We start from the raw sequence: 24,652 nt of genomic DNA, 5'->3' as shown, positions 1-24,652 counted from the left end.
CTGCCTTGATCAGTGCATGTTAATTAATTCAAGAGCCTCATGAAAATTTCTAAGCTGAAACGTTTATTTGTAACAACAAAAAGTCATTGTGTGAGTAGCAAATGTTTTCCTACTGATCTGCTTATTTCACACACTGCCACTTCCTGTGGAAGGGCCTTATCTATCAGCCACTAGTTCTCCAGGACCATCTGTACAAACCTTAGATACATATGATGCTTGATGTGTGTCTGTGTACCTAAAGATGTAGGTGTATATTCCCTTTACCTAACGGGTTAATGTCTCAGTATATCCCCGATTAGAGAGCAATATCCTGACATCAAAACCACAACTGGAAAAAGGCTAGAAAAAGAGAAGGAACAATAGAACATCTTTTACCTTTGTCCCAAATCACATAGATTGACAGGGGGTGGCGGGGGTGGGGGGGTGGAGGCTCAAGGATTTATAGACATGACATGTTTTTTTCCTTTTCAGATATATATGTTTTATATATAAAATTAAGAAACTGAGAGATAGAGAGGATAGGCAACTGAACTTAGATACTAGCTTTGTGATTAAGCCAAGTCTATACCCAGACTCTCAAACTTACTAATATTTTTTTTTATTTTTTAGCCTATTTATTTCCCTTTTTAAAAAAGATTGATATCAAGATCAAATAAAATACTCAGTGACAGCTTACCTCAAAATCCAAAACTAGTGATATAAAAATACGAACATATTGCTCCTATTTTTGCATATTTAAGTGTGAGGGACATTTTTAAAATTTTAACAAATGTTGAAAGGAAAAGGTCATCATATCAAAATGTGGAAATTATATGGCAGCTAAATAAATAAATAAATAACAAAAAACCTAGTGTTTCTTATGTTTTTATCCCTGTGGGATTTATGATATGAGCCCATGAAGCAGAGAAATGAAATGCAACATTTTGAATTACTTTTCAAAAAGAAAAAAAAAAAAAGAAAAATCAATATCCCCAAAGAAATCTTGATTTTATGAACTGATCCAAATGAATGTGCAATAATATCATCTAATTGTCAGGACGTTAGAGTATATAGATATTTTTTGAAAGTTGTAACTATTAAATAAATTACAACTTTTGACATAAATTAAAAAGATATATGAATAATTATAAATTATTGAGAGCCATATTATCTCAGAAAGAAGCAAAAAATAGCTTACACATGAATTTTTGGAAAATTTGGAGTGCTTGCAGTCTACTTATTATTATAATTGAACTACATTCAGGTCATTTTAAGAGTAAGCCTAACTTTCAAAAAGTAGGGTGATTACGGAATCTGGGTCAGATGAAGGAGCAGTGTAGTTTTGAGAGCTATCAGCCTGCCTATCCAAAATTGCTTTTCTGTCTTCTGGAGTTGCCTTTCAAAGAATACAAAATAGGAAGGGGAAAAAAAAAAAGAAAACATCATTTTGCTTCTCCTCAAGATACTTCTTCCAGGAAAATGATTCTACCTCTGGAGAATTTTAACTCGGGTGTTTTTCATTCAAAAAGTAATTTAAACCCTACAATATGAGTTTGAAGGTGAAGTTTTCCAATACATAAACCAGCTTACCATTTATAAGTGAACATGCACAGAAGTTTCCACATTTTCTGGAGAAATAAGCTCAAAATAGCAGCGAGTGTGTGAGACTGGTCTGCAATACCATATTCTGCTTTACTTAACTGCATTTTTAAGTATTGTTAATGATAGTCTATAATCTGGGACTAAGTTTAAAAAGTGAAGGAAGAATTTTATTCAATTCTTAGAAACTATTGAGTGTCTACTTTGTGCCAGGTACTAATCTTGGTGCTTGGCTATGGTGAGCAAGGACCCTGTCTGCACAAAGCATAGATTGTGGTGGAGATCCATCATCTTTTTGGTGGGGTAGGGAGGAGTTGGAGGAGGTGTGTGTGTGTGTGCATGGCTAACCCTAAGTTATATGATCATGGGAATCCCTGCCTTTCTTCTCCATCTTCTCGAACCTCCCTTTCCCCGGGGTATCCAATTCACTCATGAGATTGTAAATCAGTTGCTGAAATCTGTAGCTAGAATTGCCCCAACCCCACATCCTTCAGTTTTTGGTAGCTGATTTTGGACTCTTGAGGCAGTATATGCATTCATATACCTACTTACTCACGTCAGAAACACCCAACTCTGTGGCAGTGGTTCTATTTCACGGGCAATGTGTTAGCATAGGTCAACCTTATCATCTGCATCAATTGGGTCAGGAAATATTATACTCGTTCCTGATCACTACCTTTGTTAAGGGAATCTCCAGATAATAAAATATAAATCACCAGGAAACGTGAAAAAAATACAGGCTTGGATAGCTTGAAAGTCATGGTGAGAGGTTATAAAACTTGGGACTGTCATCCATGGAAACCATTTTCTCCACTTCTAAAGATCCCCAAAGAAAGACAATCTTGAATCAACTTTCCCAAGGCTTAATAGCTCTTTCTCTCTTCAAGAAAGTATACTGAAGAATTAATCTAATTCCTTTTTGTTATTGCTTAAGTCCATTTTCTCTTCTTTTGTTGTCAATCTACACTTATTGAACAGTTATACATATTTTCTCAAAGAATAATTTGGTATGTTATTCTTTATAATAATCCTCCTTCAAGATAAAGGTACACCGAAATGGGACTAGCATTGGAAAGATGCGGCTTATTTGGTAGGCACCAATCAGGTATAAAATACCAATTATATGTTTGTGCCAAATTTCTTTTTCATTCTAAGTTTATTTGAGAGGGTCGGGGGAGAGGCAGAGAGAGAGTCCCAAGCAGGCTCCACCTGTCAGAGCCCAATGTGGGGCTCGAACTCACAAACCTGAGCAGAAATCAAGAGTCAGATGCTTAACCCACTGAGCCACCCAAGCGTCCCAAGTATGTGCTTAATTTCTAAACATTTCCTTATAATAGATTAATTTACCACCATTATTTCTGTGTCTACAAGATGATGGTATTTATTATCATGCAGTTTGATGTAGTTGATATTTATTGAAATCTTACAATGTGCCTGGCATTGGATGATTGCCTTTATGTAGATTCTCTCACTTGCATACATTTTCTTCTTTAACCATTACAATCATCCTGTAAGATGCTATCTCCCTAAAAGGGAGAAAAGTAAGGCTTGGGGAGATCATGCAGTTAGGTAATGCTGGAGCTAGCATTTGAACTCAGAGAGTCTCATACCAAGGCCTACACTCTTACTCTGAAAAATAAAGTATCCATTAACACACTATATCAGGAAATTCATTAACGACACTAACCATTGGCTCAGTTTAGTTTTGCCACAGGTTTACTATATTGACCTGTTAACTTTACAGCACTAATCAGACACAGGCTGTCTTATTTTTTCTATTATATAAATATAAATGAATTTAGAACTTGTCTGTATTGGCTGCTATGAATTCTTGAATGGCTTCTTAAAATAATTTAGATAGTTAACTGGACATAGATGGCTAATTTACTCTTAAGTCAGTGTGATGTGTATTTTGGAAATGTAATTATGCTTAGTATGCATTTGATAGAGAAAGGGTATGGATCTCTCTTTATCTTAATGTCAGAATGGCTTCGAGTTTGTTAAGGTGATGTGATAGCAGATACCTGATACTGTGAATCCTACCAGTGGATTTGTCCAGTGTACCATTTGGAGTCCAAAAAGCCATGAGAACTATCAGCAAGCAGTCAGAAAGAACCACCCAGCCCATTGAGATGAAGTGCCTTGGGAAATGAGAGTTAGGACAAACTTTGCTCTACGTTTGTAAACTTTAAAGTGAAATGGAACACACGTAATACAGGTTGAATGGATTTAGAGCAAACATAACATTTCCAGAGTTACCTAACATTATTCAAACAGTTGTTAATATAGGCCACAGGGAAAAAGAGAGCTTCTGCATTTTAGTTGTATTTAATGATTTTTCTGAGAAAATTCAGTATGTTTTCTGCCTCAATTTATTGTGATTATCTTACAAAGTTTATACGCATTGTGACTATGTAGACCATAGAAGAATTCCTGTATTTTAGGTGACTGTTACACAAAGTAATTTCAAATACTTTAGTGGTGGGAAAACTGAAAAACCTTTCTATTTAATAAATGAATTATCATAAGAAAAGCCATTGTCTTGTAAGTTTGACTCTATACACGCTTGAAATAATGAAAGCTGTATACAGATCCATTCAAATTATTTGAATTAACTGCAGCCAGTTTGTATGTGTATGTACACACATTATTTGAAAGAAATTAGATTGGAATGGTTACTGTTTAATGAGTTGATACTTGATTTTTATTTGGCTGAGAAAGCTAGCTCATATATCAAAATGCACTAAACATTATGTTACATGTGTTACAAACGTGTTGAAAGTCATTTAACTGAAGACAAGTTCTGCATATGAAAAGATGGGCCTGGTTTCTCACTGCTATCCTCTGCCCACAGGTTGTATATAAAAATAATGATGTAAGACTGGAATTATCTCGTCTTGCCAAACAAGGAGACCCTAAGATGAAGATCCATGGAGTGGTAGCATTTAAATGTGAGAATGTTGCAACTTTGGACCCAATCACCTTTGAAACCCCAGAGTCTTTCATCTCTTTGCCTAAATGGAACGCAAAGAAAACAGGCTCCATATCATTTGATTTCCGTACAACAGAGCCAAATGGCCTCATCTTATTTAGCCATGGCAAGCCAAGACACCAAAAAGATGCCAAGCACCCTCAGATGATAAAGGTTGACTTCTTTGCTATTGAGATGCTGGATGGCCATCTCTACCTCCTCCTGGACATGGGGTCAGGTACAATAAAAATCAAAGCCCTACAGAAGAAGGTGAATGATGGAGAATGGTATCATGTGGACTTCCAGAGAGATGGACGGTCAGGTAATTTATTATTTCTTCTAACCTGTTTATCTGCTGGAACATGCTATTTACCCCTTGCCACTCCCCAGGAATTAAAACCAAGATATATTAAGATTTCCTGCATTTCTGTCTTTAGGGTAAAGGAAATTTTCTGTTTTTATTTCTGTTTCATATCATATAAGAACCAGAAGGAGCTAATTAATCATTACAGTTGGGCATCAAACCCCAAATGCTCAAATGGCTTCTGGAATCACTTCTCAAATGAACATTTATTGGATAATCAAGTGCCAAATCTTGCAAGACATTTTATCTTGAATTTGAAAATGACAAAATTCAGGGTTCCTGTATTATCAGTTATTGCTTATATCATTGGATGTTTGGAGGTGCCTGAAGTGGCAAATACAAAATATGAAAAAAAGAAAATTCAGCAATCCACATATAAATTCCTTAGTGTAATTTTTAGTCCTTATTTTAACATTTATTTATTTTTTGAGACAGAAAGAGACAGCATGAACGGGGGAGGGTCAGAGAGAGGGAGACACAGAATCTGAAACAGGCTCCAGGCTCTGAGCCGGCAGCACAGAGCCCGACGCGGGGCTCGAACTCACAGACTGCGAGATCATGACCTGAGCCGAAGTCGGCCGCCCAACCAACTGAGCCACCCAGGCGCCCCATTAGTCCTTATTTTAACTTTTGTCTAAGTTGGGTCTGTGGTATCAAAAACACTTTAATCAACGCAGTAGGATTTCAAGAACACTGGCAAAACTCTGTTGACTTCCAAATAGCTTCCCTTTCTAATGTTTGAATTGAACCAATAGGGATTCTTTCCTCTGGCTTCCTTTTCTGAACTTTTTTCCTGGAAGTGTGTGTGTGCGTGCGTGTGTGTGTGTGTGTGTGTGTGTATGCACGTGCCTGTTGGGGGGAGGGAGGTGTGCATGCACACACACACACACACACACACACACACACACGTGGTTGGGGAAAGGAGGGAGTGTTGTAGGGAAGGCCTGAAGAAATAACATTTACTTACTCTGAAATTGGAGAGTGGATTATGAGGTTTAAGGAATTGACTACCATTAGGTTTGTGAGGGCAAGGGTCACCTAGGCAGAGGAAACAGCATTGGTGGAAATTCAGAAAGAGACAGGGAGAGGGGGAGAGAGAGGGAGAAGGGAAGAGGCAACTTATTTTAGGCAACTTATTTTACTTTCTTCACCCTATGCTCCCATGCTCTGATTGTTCTTATCACTTACAAATCAAATAAGCTTCTTATAATAGAAGAAACTCTCGGGGCGCCTGGGTGGCTCAGTCGGTTAACCATCTGACTTGGACTCAGGTCATGATCTCACGGTTGGTGGGTTCAAGCCCCATGGCCGGTTCTGTGCTGACAGCTCAGAGCCTGGAGCCTGCTTCAGATTCTGTGACTCCCCCTCTCTCTGCCCCTCCACTGCTCATGCTCTGTGTTTCTCTGTCTCTCAAAAAATAAATAAATGTTAAAAAAAAGTTTAAAAAGAGGAAGAAGACAACGCTCCTCTCTTCCCTTCCTGCACTTCCTTGTTTGCTTATATACCATACCATCTACTCTGGATTTTCCACTGAATATAAGCTTGACGAAGGCATTTCTTGTGAGACTGAATTTCTTCCTTTATAAAACATTGGGAAGGGCCCAGTATTGACTGACTCCTAAACTCAATGAAGCAGGATTAACAGTGATAGGACCTAGGATTCTATACTTTTGCAAAGCTTTCCAAGGAACTTAATGATCAGCTGGGTATGGGAACCACAGTCCAGAGGACACTTAGTGCTTCTTTCAGATTCGTAATCTGTGATCACCATCCTATTTTAGGAGGGCTGTGCTGCAGCCCTGTGGTGAGTGCTCCTTTCACAGACTCCTTGTCGCTTGATTACTCCCAGTCTCCCTGCAGCAGAACTGTGTCCTGTTTCACTCTTAGTCATGCCTCGTTTTCCTGTGTATCTATCAAGAAGAATGTGACAGACTTCCTAGAATATATATATGTTATATATTATATTATATTATATTATATTACCCAATAAAATAAAGAAAGGGAATGAATGAGAATTGAGAGGGAGGTGTTGGTGAGGGTGGAAAATTGAAAGAAGGTCAGAACCCATTGCTCTGATCCTCAAATTATCTCAGAGACTATTTCTGATTCATCCCTCTCAGGAAATTTGGTCTCCCTCCACATGGAAGATTAGTTACCATCCTGTGCTATCTGTGCTCATTTTATCATTTCTCTACAGTGTCTTAAATGACTGTGAGGAGACAACTCTTTTTTCTTTTTCCTACTGTACTATGCTGATTCCATTAGAAAGTAGATTCCTTTTTTTTTTTTTTTGTCTGTTTGTTTTTTTCTGATTTAAGCTGAGTGGACACTGATGGGAATACAGAAATACATCAATAGAGTACCTCCTTTTCACGTCCTCCAGCCTGTCTTATTTCTACCAAAGTTAGCAGTTGACTGGCTACTTGGAACTTTCAAACCGAAGTCTTAAAAAGAGGATTGGAGCATTGACTAATCTTGTGCTTTGAAATATTAACTTGTGGATAATATAGTTTGACTTAAAATATACCTATAATAAAATTTTTAAATTACTCTCAAATATTTACATATATAAAGGACTATGTACACACACACACACACACACACACACACATATATGCATATATAAGAAAGATTAAAGGAAAATAAATCCAGTCATTATTCATTTGATAATCATAATTTATGCTAGTCTTAGGTGATGATGTAGTCTAGTTTCCCAAGTTCTTTGGATGACCTATTACAATAAGGATCAGTTAAATACATTAATCCTGAATCCAAATAAAATTTACCTTTTTCTTTCCTGTTTAAGTTCTTTAATTCTTCCAAATTGCCTATGGTTTATTAACTGCCCTGTTTGTCCCCTCATTGTGAAAGGTCAAACGCAGAGAATATTTGTGTTAATTTGGAAAGTTCAATACTGTATGGGAGGAAGAGACATGCCTGAAGAGGTGTAATTTACATTAGGAAAGAAAATAAAACACCAGATTCTTGTTGAAATCCAAAGGAAAGATAAAGTTAGTATGCTTGGTGTTGTTTGGATGGTAAAGTACTTTTATGTGATTACTATTTCAGATTAGTGAATTGAGACAAACGCTACAAAAACCAAAGCTTGTTCGCTAAACCAAGTTCTGCCCTTTACTGAAGTGGAAAAAAAGAGAGTCCATTTTATGTTGGCCTAGCTCAAGGGAGTTTAATGCAATGTTAATAACTGCAGCTGTTAATATTTTATATATAGTATTTTAATTAAGTTCTATATTTGCACACTGCATTGGTTTGGTATAAAGCAGCCTTTTAAAAATTGAGTGAATAGCTCTATAAGCTTTTATTTTACTTAAAGGATATTTCTGAGTCAGGTTGGTGAAATACTAAGATTTATAGTTCAGTTGAAACTAATAAACTTACAATTTCAAGAAATAATTCATTTTATTCATTTTTCACACCAGTTATATTCAGCGGCTATACGAAAATTAATTCTTAATATAATGTGGGTAAACAAGGCTTCTACAACAAGAGGTCAGTGTGGTCCACTTTCTGACTCATGGATGATGAAGTTTGCTTGGGATACTCTTTAGCTGAATATATAAAAATATTTAATGAGCCATTTTCTCTGTTATTAAAATAGAGGGAGCTTAGGGCTGAGAATTATTCTTTCTACCATTGATCATAATAAGGTTAGTAGGAATAAAGCCATGGCTATTAATTGGATGCCAGTAATTCTTGGTTACCTTCGTCAGAGGAAGGGTTAAAACAGACTGAATTTTTAATATTCCCCGAACACTTTATAAAGTAAACTTATGTATGAATGAGAATGTCTTATTCCTGGTCCTGGTACTTTCTTTTGCAATAGTAATTGTTTACTAAATATTTGGTATAAGAAAAAATAATAAAAATGTGTGAGTGGCTCAGTGCCAAACCACCCCTCATATTCTAAAACAAGTAGCATCATCTTTATATTTGAAAAGTAATAGCTCTCTTTTAGTTGTAATGCAAGTTTGTAAGAAATTCACATTACTTCCTGAAAGCAGTTTACACAATATAAGATAACAGGTACTGCCCTTTTTTACGAATACAATGCCATACTCCAAGCCCACTTGTCAAAAAAAAAAAAAAATGCAGTGAGGAAGTGACACAATTGTTAGAGAGCTGTGGCAAGCCTGGCACAAAAATGACAAGCTCTTAAGAGAACAGAGCTGCTATCCTCACTTATTCATGAGAACCCTGTATCATTTAGCAAACATGTAGGTAGAAGGAAAATTAATCATAGGGAAGCCGTTCACTCCTTTCTACAGACTGGGATGTGCAGCCACAGTAAGCATGCGGTGACAAGGAAGATAGTCGCCAGCACTGCCCATGTTTCTGACAATTTGCCCGTCAGTCCTTTGCTTACTAAAAGGTTGGTATAAGAGCCCCTTGTTCGATGAGAAATATTGCCTACAGATGAAGACCTTTCTGGAACTTGATTTTCAGCACCATTAATTGTGTTAGGCTATATGACCCCTCTTCCATTCTGTGACATGGGAAAGAAAGAGACACTTTAATCCCCCCACTTTGCCTGCTACTTTTGGCCACAGCCTGGCACACCGTAACTCCTTCCATCACCCACGTAGTCTGTGACCAGTGACGTGGGACCTAGTGGGCTGAGCCATGAATGGCATTTTCAGATGCTGCACTCGACTGGCAAAGGAGGAACCATACAAAGTGCAGGCATGATTTCCTGGATCAGGGTGTATGATTTGAGTGCTGCAGAAAGGGAATATCCTCAATGGGTAGCTTAACTACTTAACAGAGCAAAAACCCCTAAGTTGCTGAGTTAATGAATCTGATTGAAGAGGCTCATTACTCTGCAAACTTTGTAGGACTTAGAACTGAACATTTCCTTACCAGCCCCTTTTCCCTTTCTAGAGTTCCCCTTTCTCTCTCTTTTGCTCCCAAATTGAACATAAAATAACTGTCCAGGTAGTTAGCTAAAGTGTGAATTGTGCTAAAATTAGACTGAGGTTAATGACTGTTTTCTTGGGGCATGAATATTGTTTAAATTTGTGTTAAGCTCTTTGGCTCAGTCAAGGGTATCCTCTCAAGCATTTTTGTAGCAAACTGCCAGTTTTTTTTTTTTCAAACCATCATTTCACATTGAAATCAAAGAGAAAACTCATTATTATTGTCAAATTCTGCTTGTATACAGCAGAGTACAGCAGATTGTATCAGTGGTTATTCATGGGTAAGCCTACATTTAACAGCTAAGAAACCATTGATATTTGAATTGAAGTCACAGAGTTCCAGTTTAAGAACTAGAAATTACAGTGGGAAAGGCACAAGGCTCTCTCCAGAGCACATAATTAGAGGTTTATAGTAATCACTGTTTGATGTGAACAGCACTTTCTAGCTATCTATTACCAGCACTGATTTCTGTGTGCACCATTCATGAATCACCACACTTAAACATTTCTACTTGAACAACCATTAGACGATTTCTCTGTTTAGGTCTTGATTTAAATTTGCTCTTTGACTGTAAACATTCCTCCCATACCTCTACCTAGTAGCTTGTCGCAAACACTGAAATAGTTTTAAGCAATTTTATAATATTTTTTCTATAAATGTCTATAAGGCACTACACATCAGTGGTAAAACTGAAGCACTTTATCAATAATATATTAATTATTTGATGATCCTGATGACTAGATGGAGCCAATTTTGCATAAAATAGATTGTTTTATTAAACTGATGCTTATATTTCTTTATTTTGAACATATTTAAAAAGAAGTCATAGATTTTATTTCCCCCCAAAATATTTTGAGTGTTGCACAAATTCTTCCAGTCCTTGTTAACATGTGCATATATATTTTACATATGACATACTTAGTTGCCATTACTATATAATAAACATAATTCTTCATTGTAAGTATGATCATAGTAGACAGGTATAATTGACCGGTTATAAAGATATGAATATTCAGGCTCCTATAACGATTAAATTTTCTATAATAAATGAATAAACATTTGGATTGTAAATTGGCATCTCATATTGGCAGAGCTATACAGGTAGCATTCCATATCCTGTGATATTAAATATCTTGTAGACAATTACTGACTGATTATTTTATACATCAGTCCTATGGGCTTGGTAAATCCATCAAACCCAGAGAGATGGAACCTGCTGTCTCAATCTACTTAATCCCTTTCCTGGCCCAACAGTGTAAAGGGCAGACCCTGGACTATGGTGTTAGTTGCACCATGGGACCCTGACCACACCCAGCAGCAGTGACAATCATTGTGGGGTGTTGAGAAGAAACCTGTGGAAATTCTGCACAATAATATTGTAACTTCAATATTTTAATCATAAAATATGCTACCAGATTGATGTTTACAGCTGTCCATCATTGTGTTGGATAATCTTAAAAATTTGTGTGTATACATATGTTACTATGAGTGAGAATGTATGTTGGTATATGTGCATGTGCTTAACACATGGCATGTACATAACATAAATATAAATATATGCTATTGGTGAAAATGTTCAGGCAGTTCAAAAAGTGAGTGAGAGTTTTCACATGTCACATACCCCCCTCTCTAGTTCATTCCCTCCGTCATAGGTAACCACTAAAATAATTTGATTTTGATAAATTTCCATGTATTTTTCCTTTGTATCAATATAGCTATACATATATTTACATATATAAAATAACTGTGTGTGTATATATATACATATATATATATACACACACACACACACAAGACCATTCTTCATCAATTATCAGGTAACTTAAAAAGCCTACTGAAAACTTTTTCTGAGCCATTATTCATAGTGACATCATGTATCCTAGTTTGAACATATCAGTGTGTACTTAGTCCTTCTTTTGTTGATGAACATTTGACTTTTTACTTTTAAAAATTTCACTGTTTCAAACTAATTTAAAAAGAAAATTTTCGGGGCGCCTGGGTGGCGCAGTCGGTTGAGCGTCCGACTTCAGCCAGGTCACGATCTCGCGGTCCGTGAGTTTGAGCCCCGCGTCGGGCTCTGGGCTGATGGCTCAGAGCCTGGAGCCTGTTTCGGATTCTGTGTCTCCCTCTCTCTCTGCCCCTCCCCCGTTCATGCTCTGTCTCTCTCTGTCCCAAAAATAAATAAACGTTGAAAAAAAATTAAAAAAAAAAAAAAGAAAATTTTCATGTTAGGCCTTTGTGTATATTGATCAGAATTTTTATAGGATAGATTCTAAGAACTAGAATCACTGGGCCAATTGCATTTTTAATTTTGAAAGATAATGACAGGTTATTTTGCTAATCGGCTGTTGGTTTCCACTTGTCCATAGTACACGATGTGCCCTTTTCCTCCTCATTATTTCCCCTTACAGGATATTATCAAACTTTTAAATTTTGTTCCAAGATTTATTTTTTCTTGAAATTCCTGGCTCACAGCTGAATCCAAGTAAGCAGAAAACACATAGAAATAAGCAGAAAGCAATATTAAAATTGTATTTTTCTTTTGTTTTTAAATAAATTTATTTCAGTCCCTATTATAAACCTAACACATGATATTATGTTTTTAAAAGACACAGAAAACTGAAAGAAAACCATTCACTCATAATCCACTGATATCCCAAACTCCCATTGTTAATATTATGGTTCATTTTTTTAATCTTATTAGAATTCTATAGTTTGCATTTTGCATCATACCATGTAATTGATGTTTCCTTCTACTTTTATCACTTACTTATATCGTGCCTTGTTACTGAGTTTGAATTTGTTAATACAATATGAATTTGACAAGTAAATTTGTAAGTTTGTGGAATCTGATTGTCTTCTGCAATGAGAAAATGAAGCAGAATTACAGAAAAATAAAATTTGTATGTAACTAAAATTTATTTTAAGTAGTAATTTAAGAAAATTTTATTCAAAAAGGAACCTTTTTCACTACCAAGTCAACTCCGTTATTTTTCATAACAGCCACATTGAGGCCTGGTGAATCCAGTATGGGTCCAGCTTGCCAGCTATTACACAAAAGCTAGAGTATGAAAGTCGGTTTCCTCTGACCCGGCAAAACCATTCTCCGTTACAGCACACTATTTCCTACCTCCCATTTCCTGGTCCCTTAAACTTTTGCAGTAATTTAGAGCATAAACCAAATTTTCTTATTTTTAATCTCCCCTTCAGTCCATTCTTCTTTTCACCCTGAAAACTAATCTTTAGGAAGTGAAATAGCCAAGAAAAATTAGATGGAAAAAAAAAGTGGAAACTAATAGGTTATAAATACCAGGTGAAATTGGAAAGCTGATTTCCATTTTTATAAACTCAGAACTGTTCTCAACAGTTTTCCCCTTTAATGTGTACTTTTGCATAAAGCATGAATTCATTAGTAATGCTTCATGAATATTCTTAAATAAATATTACTTTGTCTATTTATCACCTTTGTCTTACCCTTTGCATATGCAACAAAAACAACCAGGTTAAATATTAATATAAGTTAGTGTGATTTCTATATTAAGATTATAAAAGTCATATAAGTGTATAGAAATATATTTATTTCTTAGCTGAAATTGTATTTCTTAAGGCAAAATAACAAGGTGCTTTGGATTCTTAAATATTGAAGCATGAAACACTGATCCAAAGAAGTCCCCAAATTCCATCTACCAATTTTAATAGTTCAAATATAGCAATGTTTACATAAAATTTAATTTGCCAAAAACTTTAAATGTAATTATAGTGAAAGAAGGTGAAACGTATGGAATAATCAAGCTATTCCAAGAGAACACATGAATGGGTGTAATGTCTGGAAAAAGATAGAGGGATAAACCAATAATATACCTAGATTTTTATTCTCTTAAAACTTTATTTACATGTGGTCCTAACTCAGCGTTTTGAAAATTCTCCTATTCTATTGATATATACAGCTGTAGCAACTAGTCAATTGCCTCTAATTATCAATAAACAAGGTTTAAGTATTTATTTTATGTTTTCTTGGTAACCACCCCTTTTATAACTCAATTGTAATGAAATAGACACTTAGGAACCTTAATATCAAAATTTCACTATGGTCATATGTATGTGTTAAATTGGTATAAATAAATTTAGTGGTTCTGTGATGAGTCTTTTGCTTAGGTGAAAATGTCCTTTGATTCATTCCAATAATAAAATCTGTAAGGAATTTGGGATTCAAATCGCTTATCAGAAATGTGTATACTTCAGGACATTTGCATATGTGTGGGCTAAATGGGAGATAAATAGAAATATAATAGAAATAGAAATATTAAAAAAACAAAAATATAATGTAAATATCTGAGTTTTACTCAGTAATAACGTGTAATTATTATTCAAGTACAGTTTTTAGGGGCACCTGGTGGCTCAGTCAGTTAAACGTCCAACTTCTGGTTTTGTCTCAGGTCATGATCTAATATTTCAAGAGATTGAGCCTCTGTGCTGACAGCACTAAGCCTGCTTGGTATTCTCTCTCCTCTCTCTTTCCACCCCTTGCCTGCTCACACACTCACTCACTCACTCTCTCCTTCTCTGTCTCTCTCACTGAAAATAAATAAACTTAAAAAAATAATTAAAAAAATAAATACAGTTTTTACTTTGTGAACCTTCAGAATATAAACATAATTGTTTCCATTCCCACATAAATTAAGTTCTATTCTCTTTCTTTCTTGCCATCTTTTAAACAAAGACAGTCTAAAATATAAGTGCATATGCATCGGCAAAGCCTGTAGAGAGCATAGTAGTTGATTTTTAGTCATGGTTGTCTCTATTATGTTTTTATGGAAAATATTTTAATGAATGATATCTGATATATGCATGTGTTCGGTGTAACTTCTTACCTTGAATCCAGAGCTAAATTAAAGTTCTAGCTCCTCCCAGGGGCGCCTGGGTGGCGCAGTCGGTTAAGCGTCCGACTTCAGCCAGGTCAGGATCTCGCGGTCCGTGAGTTCGAGCCCCGCGTCAGGCTCTGGGCGGATGGCTCGGAGCCTGTTTCCGATTCTGTGTCTCCCTCTCTCTCTGCCCCTCCCCCGTTCATGCTCTGTCTCTCTCTGTCCCAAAAATAAAAAAAAAATAAAAAAAAAAAACTTTGAAAAAAAGTTCTAGCTCCTCCTGGATTGTATTTGAGTTGAGGTTAGGATTATATTCCTTTTGCTTTCCCTCTGATCTTGCATTACGTCTTCCCATGAGACCTCTAAAATGATCTCTCCAAGGGACAATGAGGCGCTATGGGGAAAGTATTCTTATCTTTTATGATACTAACTACTCAATCATTAGTTTTTGAACTGTGGGTTACAGCCTGTTAATTGGTCCTGAAATTAATTTGGTGGGTCATGTCTAGCATTTATATTAAAAAAATTATATAAGAAGAAAATCAGAGTGCCTCAGAAGTAATAGAACTGTTCACCGTGTGTGTGTGTTTGCGTGTGTGCACTGGGGTGTACAAAAACCGTTGATTGATTTAGGTGTTGTGATCAGAAAACTCCAGGCTAATCACAAAATTATAGTGAATATCTTACTCTGGCTGCAACAAGCATATTTATAAAAACATATCAGAATTTTCTTACAATACTTTGTTCAAAGCAGGCCCTAACACACCATAGATAAAAATAGGGAGACCCAGTCACCGTGTCCCCACACTCAATTTCTGCATGATTGTGTGAAATACCTGTCAGAATGAAGACACCGTCACTGTGGAGACTACATAGTGTACTGAGCTGTGCGGTCTCTGTGGGGCAGATGAGAGAGTGGGTGTTATGCCAGCCACTGAATCCCTCATCTCAAGAATCCTCCACGCACCCTCTTGGTGCAGACTTCTCACACCACCTGTAAGGGCAAGACAGCATTTCCATCCAAGTGTTTTTATCTCCTGAGCTGAATCCATCTTGTTCCATGAATAACAAGGTATATGGGAAAATTACATATTTTTTTTCAAACGTAGCCCACTCTTGTAAAACTTTGTCGTTATTCACTTGCTCTGTGTCTCCTAACAATTGTCTCTCAATATCATATGTTCATTTCTAAGAAGCCTTTTGAACTAATTAGAAAACAGGGAGTGGAATCCATCTCCCTTTTGTCTTAAAACACAGAAATCACCGGGCACCTGGGTGGCTCAATCTGTTAAGAGTCCAACTTCGGCTCAGGTCCTGATCTCGCAGTTCGTGAGTTCAAGCCCCGCATCGGGCTCTGTGCTGACAGCTCAGAGCCTGGAGCCTGCTTCAGATTCTGTGTCTCTCTTTCTCTCTGATCCTCCCCTGCTTGCTCTCTATTTTTCTCAAAATAAACAAACAAAAAGAAAAAAAAAGACAGAAATCACTGTGTTCATTACATACAGTTTCTTGCTTAAGAAAAAAATATATATGTATATAATATTAATGTCCACCTTTCCTTTTGTCATTAATACTCTTGCTCATCATTTTTTAATTTTTTTCTAAGGATTTTCTGGGATCTGTGTGCTCCTAAATGAGTTTTCTATACACTTGCACAAATATGAACTGTAAAAGTGAACGCTTCACCCTTTTGCCTTTTTGCTGCCTCCTTAAGAAATACCTGCTATCCTCCCCCTTTGGAAGGCCAAAATAGCAATGCTTTTGAGTGTTTCTCCCCTAGGAGCTTTCTCTATTTCTTTCTGTGGAAGTCTAGAGAGACAAATGTCCTCGTAATAACTTGGCTGCCTGTGCATTCGGCGTCAGTGGCTTCTATGCCCTTCTCTCGCACAAAGACAGATCCCATTATGCTGCCTGTATTGAGAAGCACCCCTTCTGCTGGGATTTGGAATGCTCCTGAGCACAACACGGAGGCCAGCAGCCCTGCATCCTTAGTTACATGCACGTTTCACATTCATCACAGGCCGTATTTTCACCTGGGGGTGGACCTTAGGTTTTCTGTGAAGGAACTAAAATGCATCATCCTACCTGTCCTCTACCTCTACTAGACTCTGCCTTTCTGTCCCTCCCTCTGTACCCCATCTTCTGTCTCTTGGCCTTCTTTGTGTGCCTGCTGCCCCTCAAATCCCTGAGACTCTATGTCGGCAGCGAGCATGGCACCATACAGAGATCTTTCTGGAGATAAAATATTGGTGGAATTTTGAGTAATTTGGTGGTACCTGGTGGAAATTATAATACAAAACTGCCTTCTGTCTTTCATTTTTTTTCTTTAATGGGTTCCACAATTTTTTTTCTATGATTCTCAATTAAGTCCATGCTAATGCCTACCTTTTCTTCCTATGCTTAAAACCAGCATTCCTGTATATTTGTGAACTAATTGATTTATTTTCCTCTTACATTTGGAGTGAGGGGGGACAAAACAAAACTTGTAGATTTAGATGAGTAACTAGCTGGAATTAAAAATTAAAAAAAAAATTTTTTTGACGTTTATTTATTTTTGAGACAGAGAGAGACAGAGCATGAACGGGGGAGGGGCAGAGAGAGAGGGAGACACAGAATCTGAAACAGGCTCCAGGCTCTGAGCTGTCAGCACAGAGCCCGACGCGGGGCTCGAACTCATGGACTGTGAGATCATGACCTGAACTGAAGTCGGACGCTCAACTGACTGAGCCACCCAGGCGCCCCTGGAATTAAAAATTTGTAAAAAGTAAACAGCCAGTTTGACTTGGTTCTTGTGATGAATCATGACACACATTTATGTAATGCTTATTATAAACCAGATACTTTACTAATATTATTTTATTTAACAGAGCAACCATAAGAGATATGCCAAATTATTACACCCATATTATGGATGAGTAAACCAAGACCATAGAGTTTATCAATAGATTGATACAGCCGAGAGTGATGAAGTCATTTTCTTTTTTAAGTTTATTTATTTATTTTTGAGAGAGACAGAGATAGCATGATCAGGGGAGGGGTAGAGAGACAGAGACAGAGAGAGAGAGAGAGAGAGAGAGAGAGAATCGCAAACAGGGGATCGAACTCATAAACTGTGAGATCATGACCTGAACTGAAACCGAGTTGGATGCTTAACCGACTGAGCCACCCAGGTGCCCCTAAAGTCGAGTTTTGACGTAGATGATCTGTCAGACTGTTGTGTTCAATAAAAGCAATCAAGTCAGTTAAAGGTGGGGCCATACAACTTTTTTTTTTTCTTAGTGTGCAGCTGCATACCAGCTTTGAAAATAAGCACTAACGAACGTGAATCTGACTTTATTCAAAAGAGTAATGTAGAATGTCAACTTTGTCTCTTTCTTTCTTTATTGACTGAACTATTGGAGAGGGATATAGAATGCCAATTACTCTTTCCTTCTTTTTTTTAATCTTCCTTTTCTTCTTTTCTTAACTGTTAAAGGCTGACAAACACTCTTTTTGGCTCTACACTTTGGTTTCCATTCCTAAATTCAAATGGAATCATTTTAATTACGGTCTGCCTTATTTCTACAGATTACTGTTCACTCCCCTGGGAAGTATAAGGCACACCAGGAATAGAAACAAAAATCAGAAACATCTTTCCTCAAGGAGTGTACCCTTAGGAAGGTGAAAGAGGGAAAGGGTGATTTTTAGAACATGTTGCACCCTGTAAAGACCTGTGTGTTCTCTTGTCTCTGCAACAGGTACCATTTCTGTCAACACGCTGCGCACGCCCTATACTGCTCCTGGCGAGAGCGAGATTCTGGACCTGGATGATGAGTTGTACCTGGGGGGCTTGCCAGAAAATAAGGCTGGCCTCGTCTTCCCCACCGAGGTGTGGACTGCTCTGCTCAATTACGGCTACGTGGGCTGCATTAGAGATTTGTTCATTGATGGCCAGAGCAAAGATATCCGGCAAATGGCTGAAATTCAAAGTACTGCTGGAGTGAAGCCCTCCTGCTCAAGGGAAACAGCAAAACCGTGCCTTAGCAACCCCTGCAAAAACAATGGCATGTGCAGGGATGGGTGGAACAGATATGTCTGTGATTGTTCCGGAACAGGCTATCTTGGCAGGTCCTGCGAGAGAGGTAGGATTCTAAAAACCAAGAAGCTGACTCCCCTGAGACGAAAAGTGTATTAAATGTTGACCTCAAACCTTAAACTGACCATGGAAACGTAATGCATGCTCTGCAGAGGTAAACTGCAAGCCTAGCAGCCACCTCTGACGTATTACTGATGAGTCCTAAATGATTTTCAGAGGGCCTGATTCTGGGAAGACACAGCTTTTCAGTATGTTGCAGGAGTAAATATTTGGGTCTTTCGTATACCTCCAGAGTATGGGCCTAAGATGTAGAATCGACAACAACTGCTTTCCCTTTTGCCTAGTTTTTAAGTTCAGGAAACCAGAAAGTAAAGAAGGCATGAATTAGAGATACTTATGGCATTTAGTGCTAATATCTGTGCCAAAAACAAAAATAGCATTTGAAGCAAACTAAGTTGTAAGTTGCAGCTTCTATTAGCCCAGCTCATTTCACTTCAGTCAACTTACTGAGTTTGAAATTTAGAAAGTAAGGTGACTTTCAATCGTCTAATTTACACCAGCATTTTCAGATAACTTCAAAGACACTTACCTTTGCCTAGGACCTAAGTGATCACAGAAGATTTATTTACCCGTGTGATATTAACGCTTTGTGTGTCCGTTGAACTTCTGAGCAGCTGCCTCCCTTTCTTCTCTAGTAGGAAGCAAAGCCACACTTTTTTTTTTCTTTCCCTCTCCTATAAGAAGAAGAATAGGGATTAAAAGAAGAATGAAGCGTGGGAGCTACCACTGTTCTTCTGCAGAGCAAGGGGGGAAAAGCAGAAAAAAGAACGCCCTTCCATCGACTTAAGAGTTTCAGATAAATGCTTTATCATTATACCCACTGGCAATCATTTTCAATATGGGACAGAAAAATCAATATGGAAAACTCTTGACGAGTCTTCCATTGTCCTTTCATGCTCCAAATAACATTGCTTGTATTAGACATTTAGTCTGAAATACCTGGCCTCTGTTACTTAAACCACGCACATTTAGTCTTCCTTTTCCCCTTTAGTCCTGAAATACTTTAATTTGTTGAAGCTCATGCTTCCTAGGGAGAAAAAAATAGTGATTTCCACAGTCCAAATTTGAACAATGTGACTTCCGTTGTTTATCTTCATAAAGAGGTTCATCAGCTTATCAGTTCTATTATTAACATTAATCAATATAAACTTAAAATAATTTAATGACCTAATAATCTTAAATTACCTACCAAATACTATCACTGTTCTGCACTATACAGTTAGATAGGTCAGTAGATAGGTAAGTATTTTAATCACATAGATTCATTCTTTCTCCTAGTACCTAAGTGCAGTTCCTGTAAATTGTCATTAGAGGTTAGCTGTTTCTCTGTAGTTTCACTTGTAAGGTGTATATTATCTGTGGATTCCTTCTTCTCATTTCCCCATCTAATTTCAGTTTATTTGTTTCTATAGCTTGGTCTTTAAAAGCTGCCGAAAGGGGCCAATAACAACCACCAAAAAAGGCGACAAAGCTCATAAGATCTATTACAAGTTAGACATAATGCGAGATTAGCAGAGCTGTATGATTTAAGCTTTGTTTTCCTTTTAATCACTCAGAGAACTGCCAGTGACTCTGAGGCCTCCTGCTTAAGTGAAGGTGGAGAAGAGTAGAACTGAACTGCCGGTTCAGTTACAAAAGCCTTTGGTTAAATGTGCACGGTGTACCACCCTGTGGCAATACCCCGCTACTACATATGGCAGAAATAAAAATAGAAATTGTCAAGCTTCCTGAGCCAGAATGAGGGAAAGGGGATATTTATATTTTGCAATAATTAGAAGGAGGGGTGGCAAGCATATGTAGATTTGCAAATGAGAATTTAATAGCAAGCTTCATCACTGGGATGCGGCATACAGTTTTATCTGACAGGTGGCTAGAAATTTCTGCGCATTTCTTTGTCTCCACGTTGGTTGTCTGTTGAAGAGAAAATGGTCATTTTTGTATGATGTTTGTTTCTGGACTACCCGGCGTATTGTTAGAAGTCTTTGTTTTTCAAAATTAATTTTCTTGCTAGCATTATGGTATCTCCTGAGCACACTGGTGATGTGGAAAGCTTGTCATGCTTAATACCACAGAATCTGGCTGCTGTCCAGTTCCCAGTTATGCCCTACTTCAGTCAACACATGATCATGTCCAACCCCTGGGGTTTCCAATTCAAAAGAAAGAACTTTGACTGTGATTCTTCTCCAGATAGACTCTGATCACATATGGCTGTTAATCACATAAGAGTTGATTGACAACATTTGAAATTTAAAATAATAATAATAATAATAATAATAAAGGTACTAATGAAGTCTATCTTACTCTTAGTGAGCAATAATTGATAATTTATAAAGATTATTCAAAGTAATTAAAAAGTGTGTTCAAGTCCTTGGACCATGCAGCACAGGGAATAATTGCAATCACATTACAATAGGAAATTTTCATTCTGCATTAAGTAAGCAAAGGAATTTATAAGAAAGAAAGAGTATTTGCTGACTTAGACAACAAGGAAATAGTATTTTAAGTGTATTGATCCCATAAGGGATAGTAATATAAAAATAACGTTCAATTGGACACAAATTAAATTCAGCATTTTCCCTCCCACTTTATTTTGAATAAAGCTGAGAATTTGTGGAGACTTGGCCGAACAGAAATTATTCTTGGTTATGTGTACATGTTATAATCAGAGGTCTGCTTTATACTTGTTTGTTAAAACTCTAACAGATGGAGGGACAGATGTCAGAGCAATATAATTTGGCTCCCTGTCTGATTTTCATCGTTGCGCACAATATGTGACTGCCTTTCGGCAAAACTGAGCCCAGGTGTACACTTTAGACAGCGAGAAGGAATAATACAGAAAAGCAAATTTATCAAACTTAACGACAAGGGGGAAGGAGATGCAGGAGACAAAGCTGAAACTTTTTTCTTCCCCTGTGGGAAGTATTGTATTGGAATTAGCCTTTTAAAGTCCTCGTTTGTGTTCTAAGTGGTAAAATGATTTTACTAATGTGAAAGGATGCTGCCAAATAGCATAACCTTCAAATGTCAGAATGCTGTTTACCATTTATTTGGCAACTCTAGACTCCAACCTTGTGCATTTTCCACTTCTTGTCTAATTAAACATTAACTCTAATTATGAGGACTCATTTACGTGTTCATCTGTCATTTATCAACAAGTTATTTTCACATTGAGAATTATTTAACCTGTACTCAAGTTTTATTACTTTGCTATGTTATTTCATCCCTGCATTTTTTTTGGAGAATGTTATGGGCTAATGATCCTGATTATTGTTCTACTTCAGATTGTATTTCATACTATATTCATGATCCACTGTCAGCCATCTATATTTCTAAATAGTTTTTAATCAAATGAAGCTACATTTTATAGATTATAAATCATTTTTAAATGTGATTATTGAATAATACAGACTGCTTTACACAGTAAATGAATACAGGAGAAAAACTAACAACATTTTCATTCTTTTATCAATATGATACCAAAGTAAATGAGCAATTCATAATGGTTTTTAAATGTCTATTCAGGTGTTTGTACTCTATAGATATGGACGATGTTTAGCTATAGTTTAGGAAAGTAAGTAGTAAAGATCACATTTCTTTTATGATTATTCAAGAAATACTTTTTTTCCAGAGTTCACCACAACTTTATAATGATGCTTTAATTATTTTTTTTAGTAAACTACTAGTAGCTTTTTTTTAGGAAGCTTCTTATCTAATAGTAAAAATATGTGTTACAATATAGAAACTCTATATTTTAAAATATTTAAAAAATCCTATTAAGATCATATTTTATTTTCTCAAAATCAGGTCAGTGCCTAGCCACAGAACTTGTATTTTGATAAATGGACCTGATTCCTAGTCTGTCTTCTGTAGCACAACTATGTCCTTCAAAGTATAATTCAGCCAATATTTTTTTCACATACATTATCAAAATTAGATTCCACTTACAAGAAGCAGAGTAAATACTCAATTTCTTTAGTATTCTTAAGTTCGGGAGAGCATTTATGTAACCTTGATATCCAAATTGAAATAAGCACTTTCATACATCTTGAGTATCAATAAGTACTTCAATTAAGTACTTAGTGAGGCTCCCCTGTGTGCCTGGCCCTTTTCCGGGCACTCAGTTGCTGCTAGAACAATGTATAGGACAGCCTAACCTCTGCCTTCATGACACTTAGTTTCTAGAGGGTGAACAATATACAATATACAAACAAATAAGAAATGGTAATTTTTGAAAAAAATTGGTAAGTAGATACAGAATAACTGGAGGGGGGTAACTGAGGTGTAGAATGGACCTCTTGAAGTCACATTTGTCTGGAGACCTGAATGTTAAAGGAACCAACCATATAAAGATTTGGGCTTATGCCTTCTAAGACAGAGGGATCCACAAGTGCAAGTCCTTGAATGAGAGATGAAATCCGTGTGACTGGAGTTTACTAAACGAGTAGCGCAGATGCTAAAAGCTGATGCTGTTGAGAAGGGCTGGGGCCAGATCACAGAGAATGTTCTAGGTAGAAAAGGAGTATAGCTTTTGTTCCAACTGCAGTAGGAAACAATGGTAGGAGTTGGGGGACACAGTTTAAGCAATGTAGGGATATAATCTAATTTGCTTCTTTAAAAATTAGCTTGGCTGCTGTGTATAGGAAGAAAAAGTAGAAATAAAGGAACAAATGAGAGAGCTATTCTAGTTGGTCTAGGTGGAAGATGAGAGCAGAGCCAGAGGTACTTAAATGGTAAGGTAAGCGAGCAATTCGGGAAATGGTTTGGATTTAGAGCCTACAAGACTTGCAGACTCTCACATAGATTGGGCATGGCAGAGAGATTAAGAGAGAAATCATAACAGCTAAATTCTGAGCAATGAGATTATGCCATTTACTGACACAGAGAACATTGGTGAAGCATCTTGGGGAATTGGTTCATTTGGGGGGTGCCTATAGTATTCAGACTGGAAATATTAAGTGAGCAGTGGATGAAGGGGCTCAGAAGTTAGGGCTGGTAATCTTAGGGGGAATTGGCCAAGATCTCTGAAGTGAAGGGGTAGGTAGAAGAGAAGAGCACCAAGGAGGGAGACCTGGAACCTTCCATACTTTATCAGTTCTGGATGTGCGTTCAGTCTCATGATGACAACTAATGACTAAAGTCCATCCGAAGCAATATTTGACTCTCCTGACTTTTTGAAAGGCAAACTTGCAAAACTACAACTCCAGAATATACTCTTGATTAACAAACACAACTGTATCAGTAAAGCTAATTGTTGTGCCCTGTAAATAGGCGAAATAATGAGAATTTCCTAGTTCATTTTAATTCGAGGTAGCTTTTCTTTTATTAAACGGTATTCTGTGGTATCAAAACCAATGAGAAGCAGAATTACTCATTCTTGTTTTGCAATCTTCCACCACCATATGGTGTTTAACATTAAAGGATACTGACCATTTCTTAAAGCAGTCAATTTGTGATCAACAGTTTCTGCTGTGCTCTTCTTTATGTGTTTAATACAGTAGTAAGCACCTTCTGTCTTAAAGCAATCCACTTTAGTTTGGTAGCACACACCCATGCAAGCTCTGCAGACCCACCCCATGCTTACTCAATATCACCAAAGTACATAGTTATTGACTTTTGGTGATAGCTTAACATTTTCAGAACACCAGGTTAGTGCTTACAAATGATGTTGTCAGTTACCCCTCACTTGTAAAGAAACCTTAAAATGAATTTTCAGTTTGTGTGTTTGTAAAACTTAATTGCCTTGTTAAACATAGCAACTCAGAAGAAGCATCGCCTGTTGTTTGGACATGCTATTTTTTCCTCTTTTTTTG

The 24,652-nt window shown here is 36.9% G+C and overlaps 1 protein-coding gene across 20 annotated transcripts in view; it reads left to right on the top strand.

Annotated features, from left to right (window-relative positions):
- Positions 1 to 24,652, top strand: part of NRXN1 (neurexin 1) — a 1,138,108-nt gene that overhangs the window by 489,046 nt on the left and 624,410 nt on the right. For all 20 annotated transcript variants that reach the window (XM_047068175.1, XM_047068174.1, XM_047068172.1 and 17 more), the window contains 2 exons: positions 4,433 to 4,871; positions 18,445 to 18,828. In XM_047068175.1, coding sequence (XP_046924131.1) covers positions 4,433 to 4,871; positions 18,445 to 18,828 — 823 coding nt within the window. The remainder of the gene's footprint in view (positions 1 to 4,432; positions 4,872 to 18,444; positions 18,829 to 24,652) is intronic.

This window comes from Lynx rufus, unplaced genomic scaffold (assembly GCF_022079265.1).
Source record: "Lynx rufus isolate CCGP_SWC_20201006 ecotype Redwood Valley unplaced genomic scaffold, mLynRuf1.p SCAF_8, whole genome shotgun sequence".
Classification (NCBI taxonomy): Eukaryota; Metazoa; Chordata; class Mammalia; order Carnivora; family Felidae; genus Lynx; species Lynx rufus.
Note: the sequence above shows the minus strand (reverse complement) of the source record. Positions and strands in the feature narration are given on the sequence as shown.